Source organism: Drosophila simulans, chromosome 2L (genome assembly GCF_016746395.2).
Source record: "Drosophila simulans strain w501 chromosome 2L, Prin_Dsim_3.1, whole genome shotgun sequence".
Classification (NCBI taxonomy): Eukaryota; Metazoa; Arthropoda; class Insecta; order Diptera; family Drosophilidae; genus Drosophila; species Drosophila simulans.
Window position 1 is genome coordinate 15,280,101 of NC_052520.2, and position 10,288 is coordinate 15,290,388.

The window sequence follows — 10,288 nt, forward strand, 5'->3', positions numbered from 1 at the left end:
AAATATTATTTAACTCTGTTGTGGTGATTACGAACTACATAAAAAAGGGAGAGTTTTTTGTCTGGAGAAATTGACTACAGGGGTTGAATGTGATTATTCACTAATGATAGTGATTTCCGCTTGGAAACGCTTCCGAATAGGAGAGTCACCATTTTGTGCTTAACAGAATTATACTTACTTCTACATATATATAAAAATAATAAAACATATCCCAGTAAATAAATTGGTTATTATTTCGATTAAGTTTATTAAGTTTAAATACCAGCCTAAGCAGTACCTCATACAACCAATGGTTTTATATATCACTTTAATCCCTAAATATATGGGACATCTTATCTCCTCTGCCAGACGCCCACCAAGTTATGCTAGGTCAGAAGGATGAAACTCCCCTATTAACAAGATTTCAAACACCTTTTTGGCAGGACCTTAGGTGCTCCTTGGGCAGAGCAAAAAAAAAACCCGCACAAACACAAAGCAGCCAAGGAGCCGTTAAGAAAAAATCATTGCACCGGGCGGACGGGTGAACGGACAACAACAATGCAAGGAAACCCAAAGGACATCGCATCTGCGCCTGCGGGCAGGCAGGAGCATTTCGAAATCAGGAATCAGCACAAATCGGTGCTGGAAATAATGTCAACTCGAGGGTGGCGCGTTGGTGGCTTGGCATTGACAGCTGCAGCTCAGCACAGGATTCTTCTCCTTTGGCGCGTCTTCGTCTTGGGCCTTCGGCTTGGGTTTTTCGTTTTCAGTTCTTGGGTTTTGGTTTTTGGCAAGACGTGCATCTGTTTGCCCTCAGCCCAAAAAAATCGAGACTTGATTCGGACGTTGACTTGCATCTGCGGGCGTACAATAGTGAGTGCAGAGGAGGGGAATTTAACAAGTACACCAGCCAAAAAATTATGGCGAAATTGCAAACAATTCGAGTTGATAAAAATGTTTGGATATCTATGTTTAGTATACAAAACTTATGAATTTTTCTACAAATATCACTATCAAGTAGTTCTGAATGCATTACTACGGCCATATATTATACATTATTATATTTTTTAAGTCAGTCGGTTCTACGAATTTTATATTGAATTTATATCGAATACTGGTTTCTTAGAGTGCATTAACCACCGCATTTATGATCGACATCGGAATACGAGTAATCACAGTCAGGGCACAGGACACAACAATAGTGCACCATTCGAGATTTTTCAGCATTTTTTTTGGCGGCAGGCCCGGGGTCCTACCTGAGCCACATCCTTTGTCGACTCTGGCCTGCCCTTTGATTTTGAATTTTTGAATTTCATTGCCCGGCTGGAGGCTGCCGGAATTTGAATTGGACGGCTGGGGTAATGCAACCGCAATTGTTTCGCCCCCTTTGTTCTCGCTGGCGTTTTGGCATGTGCAGGGATTCTCTTCGAGCGGGCAAATGAGTTCCGTTCTGGATTCCCTTTGTAGTGGGTTATGCAGATGCATATTCCTTAAGATATAACAAAATGTTGCATCACAGCTGCCCAAACACTGGCCTCTAACGGAGCATTCGAAGATCGGAAGATGGAAAACGGAACCGTTTTAGAGATCATATCTGCTCGATATTATAATTTTCGAGTTTTTACTGTTTACATAATCATTATTGTTTTGATATAAATGGAAAAGCAGTGCAACAATAGACTACCAAAGCTGCATTTGTGTAGTTTACATTGTACATTGTGGAGCTCCATTTACAGTTGTAGAATGCTGTTCTTAAAAATATGCATTTGTTTTAGAATTTTTCTGTATCTAAATACAACTGCATTTTGTTTTAATTTCACAGAATACGTTGGTATTTCAACAACAAATAATGTAAATAAATGTGTATAAATGGGCTAGTGAGCCAATTCCATCCCAATTTGTTTCCCAGAAAACTGTAAGGATAGAATCTTCGGAATTCGTGGGAAACCCATAGCCGGATCGCGTCCTACACCGGAATGGCCAATCCTTTCGCATAATGTGCCCACATTAACACCACATCGATCTAATCCCATCTAAATCATTTATAAGCGACAACAATTACCGTGGAAATGAAGATTTCATTGGAAATCCCGCAGCAGTGGCAAACAATATGCCCAGTATTTACATTTACAAATTATATGTAATGTCTTATCCTGCAGCCATTTCCCGTCAAATGATCCCCGATAACCTTCTCGGGAGTGAGAGCAATCAATCGAGTGCAACACGTTCTAACGATTTACATGTCAAGTTGACGAGAGTTGTCCTGCTGAACAATGGACTGGCGCTTCGTGTGTGTCCAGGTGTCCCCTCATACTTAAATGTCTGCCCATCGATTTCGGGGTTTCGATCGGAGTTTCGCTTTCATTTGTCACTGCTGTCTGACACCTTGTTATGCGGAGATATCCATCGAGGGCCCGAATGCGCAGACTTCCCCCTTTTTCGAGCTAAGCAAACACAGTTGCGGCAGTTTCAAAATTTCGATTATGCTCGCGTGATAATTATGCATGCAATCGTAAGCTTCCCTCCAAAAGGAGTTGGGAATACGCAGTATAAAATAGTATTGGGTCTGGAGTTCTGGTTTGGTTCGGCTTGGCTTTATCGGTCGACGACAATCGGTCTCATTGTTTCCGTTTCCCACCGTCTGGCTTTGCCTTTTGTACGAATTGCGTCTTTGGAATGGCCCCATCCCAATCCCAATCTCCCCGTCCCCTCCCCATTCTCGAGCCGAAGTTGTCCAGCTGCGGCAGTAAATTTTATGGTTAACTACGGTCCGACATTTGTGCTATTTAACCTTTTTGTGCCGTTGAGCTTCGGGGCAAAAGATCCCCGATCCACGTGCGACTCTGTTTGCTCTGACTGTGGTTCATATGCTAATGGGTGCCTGGTGGGGGCACAAACAAACCAAGTACTTCTTACTTACAACCTGTAGATTCAAATATGAGTTCTCGTAGCTAAAAATTATATGTTCTCCTTGATTTTAAATCCACTAGGTATATAGCAAGCTCAGTCGCACGATTCACAAGACACAAAACTCTTAATTTCTTTATACATATCAAGCGACGTCAAGTTACATATAACTCAGTCGTGGAACAAAAGCAGAAGGCTTTACATTTAGCAAATTCAGTTTTCAATTTCGGCCGGTGATAGGAAATCCTCCCAGTGGAAAAGTGCAAAAATGGAGGAGTATTCGCGGGAGCCGTGTCCCCATCGCATCGTCGACGACTGCGGAGGAGCCTTTACCATGGGTTGCGTTGGAGGCGGGCTCTTCCAGGGACTCAAGGGATTCCGGAACGCACCACAAGGTCTAGGACGCAGGGTCGCCGGCAGCGTGGCCGCCATCAAGACCAAGTCTCCGGTGATAGGTGGCAGTTTCGCCGCCTGGGGTGCAGTGTTCAGCATTGTGGACTGCAGCCTGGTTCACTTGCGCCAGAAGGAGGATCCCTGGAACTCTATAGTGAGCGGAGCTGTTACTGGCGGAATTCTGGCCTCACGCAATGGAGCGGCTGCCATGGCTGGCAGTGCAATTATCGGTGGCGTACTGCTCTCAATGATCGAGGGTTTAGGCATATTTTTTACACGTTTCACGGCGGAACAGTTCCGAAATCGTGAACCGCATACCATGTCTGAGGCCAATGATGGATACGGTGACTTCAACTCCTCTTCCGGATTTGGATTTCCGGGTGCTCAGCAGGCCACTGCAACAAGCTAAATTTCGATTTTTCTTGTCTGGGTATATTAATAATACATAGTCCTTTTTGATTTTCATAAGTGCTAGATTTAGCAAAAAAAAAAAGTTTATTCAGATCTACAATATTCCATTTGAAAAAATTCTATGACAATAAAATATGGACAAAATTTCAGTATTTCCATTTAAGCTGTTTTTCCAAAGGAACCAATATTATTAAATTTTAAACAATTTAACAGAGATTTATAATTATTAAAATACAATTAGCTGCAGTTCTCAGCTCGTAAAGGAAGGAAGAAATAATGCAATTGGCCCACTTATTCATAATCATTATTGCCTCAACAGGTAGTATGTTGTTTCACACTTGCCCGAATCCACGACAAAGACACCTGACACGTGTCATAGGTCAGCGTGAGATATTGGCAAATGTTTACCTGTTCCACATGACTACCTGCGATGCTGCGCCGGCGCATAGAGTCAAGTGTCCGGTCGGTGGGTGTGGCCACTTCACAACCTGTCCACTCGAGATGACCGCGGTGTTCTGGCCATTAGTCGGTGCTGAGTGGCACTGGCTACCGGCCACATGTCCCGTTCCTAGCTGGAAAGTCTCGAGCGTACTCGAATCAGAACTTTTCCCCCGCAAGGCAAAAAACCAAAGGCAACGCCGATTTCCCAGCAACACATGGCCGGTGGGAAGATGGGAAGTCGAGCCCAGTTATAAAATCGTGGGAAAACGCCGCCTACAAGGAAATCCCTTTTCGGCCGACATGGAAATTTCTTGAATAAATGGCCCAAACAACATATGTAACTTTGGCTCGTGTGTTTTTTTCCGCGAGCGCCGACTCCTCGTAATGTGTGCGAGATTTCTCGCCTTGAGGAATTCCGCAACAAAACATTTGGACACGCCTGGCGCTACGGGAAAAGCACAGCAACATCATCATGTGGCCCGGCCAGGATGTGTGGGAACTGGAGAACTGGGAATCCAAGGAGTCGCACCTACGCATAGTACGTGCTCCGGTCCGGCCAGCTCACACATGTGTAACCAGCACCGCCAGTCCTGTTTGTTTTCCCAGCTCCGCAGTTGGAGTTCCGACATATGTGAGCGGGCCAGGAGAACTCCCTCATGGGAAAACGGAGAGCCCAGCGAAGTCGAAGGTAGGACCAAGGTGAGAGAGACTGGCACATGGGACTTCGAAGGTATATAGCTATCACAGTTACACCGCAAAAAATGTCTGCTAATTTCGAAAATGGAAAATATACCAAGAACCTCTTCTTTTTTAATTAATTATGTAACTAAATGGTATAACAGTATGAATTGGTATAATTAAATTAATACAATGTGTTTTAACAATAATCGCCAACTTACATACTTTTTTAGGAATCTAAAGTATTTTTTTCAAAATACTCAAGGAGAATTAATACTTTAAGGAGAATTAAAACAAATTTTGGAAAATGCAGAAGTCAATATTTTTCTACGTGTAGATAAGGCACCAGGCCAAATAGTTCACACCTTCGCCTGGACAGGCTTGAGATTGGTATTGAAAATGGGTCCGAAACGGGGCATGTGGCCAACACATGTTTGGCGTTGACCAACAAAACACCTCAATGCGAGAAATCAACCCAAATGGAAGATTTTTCGCATGCTGCGCCCGCATGGCGCTAAACGCGATCCATTTATCAGAGATGTTGAGGCTAATAGAAAATTCAAGAAATTTTACAGAGAAAATTATTTAAAGGATAAAATCTTGGTGTGTGAAAACAAATTTAATAAAGCTGCCTAACGAACGAAATTTTAATATTCGTTTCCCGATATGAACAAGAATATTTTTCTGCGTGGCACATATCTTAAATGAATCCTGAACAGATATGTTGATCTGAAGCTAGCCTTGGCTCATGTCAATGTCAATCGTTGAACCGCATTCAAATTGAGGCGAGGCGCATTAAAGGCATATTTCCGACTTTCTGGCACCTTTCAAGCTCTCTGCATTAGAATATTTGCATTTCACTGGAGTGCCCGTTGAATTTTGTATTCCCGAAATCAGGCGCCAAAAATCTCATGCATATATGACACACATTTTAAGTGGGAGTGGGACAAGTCTGCAGGCAGACCAATGCATTTATTACGCGACTTGATTTTAGAATTCCTAAAAAGCTACTGCTAGGTGAATAAATTAGGCTCCAACCCCCAGAAAACTTGGTCTGAGTTCACAACAAGTTCAAGGGTGCTACACAGCAAAATGTCGGAATTTGAAAATATATAACAATAAAATATCATATCAATAATTCATAAGCACAAGGATAATGTATGTGGAACGGTGAATAAAAAAAGAAGTTTATTATATGAAATATGCATATTCCGGTTTATTTTTGGGTTTTATTTTCGTTTTATTTAATTGTTTTAAAAAATATTATTTTATGTCGACTGTACATTCTCCGTTTTCAACTTGAAGATCATTGCACCGGAGGCAACCAATTAGAAGGTCGAGTTAAGCACTCCAAAAATGTGTGCACTGCAATAGTTTGCAAGGCAATGACTCTTATTCCCATGTGGCATGATCTACGGATTGTCCGACTCCATTTGCATTATTTCAACCGCATCGATAATCGCTTTCAATTTTCTACTGCCGCTTAGTATGCATGCGGTCCATTTGCATGTTTTCGGCTGATGAAATTGATGAAATCATCGTCCAGAGCAGCTGTCGAAAGTTCTTCGTCTTCCTAGGGCAAAACTGCATCCATCAATGATGGCTTCGTGATCTGGGACCCGTCTTTTACTATCAGCTCTGACCTTATCCCAGAAAAAAAAACGGTAATCGCATTCATTAAAGCAGCCATGCTTACACTCACCATCGAAGGGAATGCAAATCGAAATTCTTTGAAATCTGTCTGAAAGCTTCAGGTGATAAGACTTAAATGGAGTAAGAGTTCTGCATTGTCAAACAATTTCTTGGAATTTTCTGGGTAGCCCTAAAGCAAAATCGATGACGATGTGGTAGGTTAGGACTGAAGGCCCCAGAAAATCGATCATGGAACAGTGGAGTATCGAACTAGTTGAAGGTGACTTAAGAAGAGTGAATTAAGCGCTCTTTGGTGAAATTAAATCGCCTATTGCATTACATGACCCAGTTTGACCAACTAAAACTAAATAATTTTTACTTAAAAAATCTTTAACGGAATACAATTAAAATTTTCTTACTTTACACAAGTTTTTTAAGCAACTTGTAACTCTACTTCCTTTATAGCTTTTTGGCCTAATGGTATTATTGGAATTTATCCTAAAATACCCTTTATGTTATGCAATTTCCTTGATAAATCAGTTATGTTTTCCCATTCCCTCATTAGGTGATTTCTTGGCCCCAACTACTTTTAAGCTTTGTTTGGCCTGTGCAGCCGCCAAGGGCTCAACTTTGCGCCTTTTCAAGTCATTAGGCTGAATTAAACGCGGCAAACGGAACGCAGAATCGAAGGCAAATGGCAAATTATTCACTGTCAGGCAGGCGAACAACGCAGAATGCAAATGCAAATGCAACGGAAAATGCTGCAAATGCAACGGAAAGCACGGTGGAAAAGTGCAACTGCGGGCAAACAATTGCAGTTACTAAGTACGAAAATATTATTGCCAAATGGTCTCGCCATCGATTTTGGGCGCCTGATAAGCCACCAAGTCGGAGTCAGGCGAGCTGTATCGGCCACAAATCCATTGTGGCTGCGGCTCTTTTTCAAGGCGAGTAGCTTCAGGTCCTAACCGCCGTCAATTGTTGACTTTAATTTGTTTTATTGGCGAACGACGAGCGAAGGAGCGACGATGTGTCGATAACGCTAACTAAGCTAAGCGGGTCAGGGCTGCCGGTTGGTTTCATATTGTCTGTCTATCGAAAAGTGGGGGTTTCTGGGTTCTAGTCACCATGGGCTCTGGTTCACACATTTAGCCGCCGCCTCATGGGTGCACACGTCGTATACGCAACCTGAGCGGGATTTGCATAACAAGGCGGTCAGCGACAAGTCTTGATACCTTTAATGCCTTTAGGAAGTCACTCGCAGCGCTCCCGACCCGAATACAACAAAAAAACAAAAGTAAACAGCACATATCTGTTTACAATAACAAAGGGGGAAAATATCGTGGTTGGGGCTTTCGGTTTAGAGTCTCATACCGCGTCCAAGTCTCCCCAACTACTCGTACAATCCGTACAATAGACAGGTCCCATAATAATTGTGCAGTGTGCTGCATGGACCCACTTATCTTTTATGTAAATTACCTGCCATAACAATTTCAGACTGCGACTCCGAGTCCAGGTCGTCGTCTACTGTTACAATTCGGGAAGTCGAATCAAAAGAGAAGTACTTTAATATATATAAATGCGAGCACAATGCAAATTATTGTCGAAATGTTTAATGACAAACTGTTGATGCCACGTCACGAACTCTGGCCAGGTTGCCGACTTTCCTCAACCTCCACAGTACAAGTCCCCAGTCAGTCGGTTCACGAGTTTGTAACGGATTTAATGTCATAAGCGGGCATATCAGGTTCATCCTGGCATCCGTTGAGCAGATCCCCTTGGAAAGTGCCATGCCGCAGATGAATGGCCTCTTTCTATCTAGATTGGGAGCTGCGTTTCTTACTGGGCGCAGATGATCTTCTTTCAGTCGGGATCTTTCAGTGTTATCGTTGCTTGCCACTTTCAAAGACAACTATAATAAGTGTTCCTACTCCTGAGAGATGATCGGAATGAAACAGAGTCTTAATACAAATGTATGTATTCTAAGTCTATATATATTAAATTTATAATAGTATCGCATTTTTAATATCTTTATTGCTATAAAACTATTGATATTTAATGCATTGTAATTAAGTTACGGTTAGATTAGTCACGCTACTTGTTCAATAGTCCACAATCTTCAACTTCTATAGCACAGTCAGCCAATCTCAAGTGGCACTCTACCTAATCAGCCCCTCCTTATCAGCTTTTTATTCGGTCTTATCAACTCTCCCCTTCACACCAACCCACTCATAACTTGAGCAGATTTTCCCACGCACTCTTATCAGCGGGCGTATAAAGAAAATTTCATCGATCGATGGCGCTCAGCTCGCAGCGAACAGGAGCGGAGCTCAGATTTGACCTACCCCAACATCGGGATGCCGAGGATTCCAAGGATACCAAGGAATGCCAAGCATTCCAACGATATATGAACCAGCAGCTCAGTGCGCACGCTTATGTTGGCCTGGAACTTTTGGCATTCTTATCATTTCCCAAGAGGCGTGTGAAAATCGATGCCGTTCGGCGGAAAATGAGTGACGTAGCGGGAGAGCGTAGGAACCGCTGGCTTCTGGGTGCCCGTTAGCTAATAGTTGAGGAGCGGAGTCGGAGCCTGACCTGCACCCGGACCCGGAGATTCACTGCCCCTTTTTGGAGCGGGCAAAATGTCGGCAATCCCCTCGCCCTTTGCAGCAAGTGTCGCACATCCACCCACCTAGCAGAAATTATGACAGCTGGAGGTTCCAACTCACAGGTGTATATACCCTGGAATCCTCCAATACCAAGGGTGTTGATGACACTTTCGGTACAAATGTATTGAAGCTCCAAAATTGAAGATTTAGTGCAATTTCGTGTTTGGGATACAGAAGAATTGAAGAAGAGTTACAGAAGAATTGTTTTGTAACAATAAACATTCTATTACAATTGGCATATAAAAGGTTTTAAAAGTCTCTACATCCATTAATAACCACCCGAAACTCTTTTTTTTTTTGGTAGAAATAAATTCAGTCTTAACATAAAGTTATTCTTTACAATTTGTACTTAAACTTCCCAAACTTTCCCGAACAGAAGCTCTAGAAAGTGGTACCAATTTGTCGACTACCGCTCACTCCATTAAATTGTCGAAAATCGGGAATACGCGCATTCGCCTCCTTTGAGATCCTGCGCTTCTGTTTCGCTTTCTACACCATCCGCAACTCGAATTCCTGTTTCGTGTCTGTGTGCGTATTGGAGTGCCACGCCCACTCAACCTGCGCATCCCAGTAACTCCCTACTTAGCCATTAGCTGAATATTTCCGCGTGCGTATAGAGAAAGTGTGTACCCATTTAATTCGGGGACTTTCGGTGGTAGGTGGGATATTGTTTTGGGGTGGCACTGGGGGATGCTGCCACATTCCATCGCTAGTTTAGTATGCGTGATGCTGTTGGCCGTTTTGGTTGCCTGTTAGCCTAAAATGCGTGTCGCTGTGATAATGTGATGTGTGCAGCGCCTGTGTGCGGCGATAGAGAAATGGGTGGTGGCAGCAAGCGGGTGGGAAAGTTTGGCGGAAAAATGGTGGTGGACCCATTCATCGCAGCGACCATTTCTGATCGCCCGTTACATTTGAGAAGTAAAATCTACGCTATGTCGTGCACTTGAGCCAATCTTCTCTATAAAAATATATAAAATTTAAATCCCAACTAACATTTATTTGAGGCGAAGGCAAAAAAAAGAGAAAAAAAGGTGGCAAATAGGATTATCCAAAGGAGACAGTTTCCGGCCGGAGTGGAGTGGGGTGGCCGGTGCGGCGGCTGCTGCTCAAGTGAGCAACTCCAAATCCGCCATTCGACCGGCGTGTCCTTCAAACTGCAAACCCCCGCCACATTTTTA

At 43.1% G+C, this 10,288-nt stretch overlaps 1 protein-coding gene across 1 annotated transcript; it reads left to right on the forward strand.

Annotated features, from left to right (window-relative positions):
* The first annotated feature begins 2,974 nt into the window (after positions 1-2,974).
* Positions 2,975-8,974, forward strand: LOC27206558 (mitochondrial import inner membrane translocase subunit Tim17-A). The gene is made up of 3 exons (XM_016180179.2): positions 2,975-3,709; positions 5,346-5,349; positions 8,964-8,974. The coding sequence occupies exon 1, from the start codon at positions 3,155-3,157 to the stop codon at positions 3,686-3,688; it is 534 nt and encodes a 177-aa protein (XP_016025080.1). The 5' UTR covers positions 2,975-3,154; the 3' UTR covers positions 3,689-3,709; positions 5,346-5,349; positions 8,964-8,974.
* Positions 8,975-10,288: the final 1,314 nt, after the last annotated feature.

Coding starts and splice junctions, on each gene's coding strand:
- LOC27206558 (XM_016180179.2), top strand. CDS start 3,155: ATGGAGGAGTATTCGCGGGAGCCGTGTCCCCATCGCATCGTCGACGAC.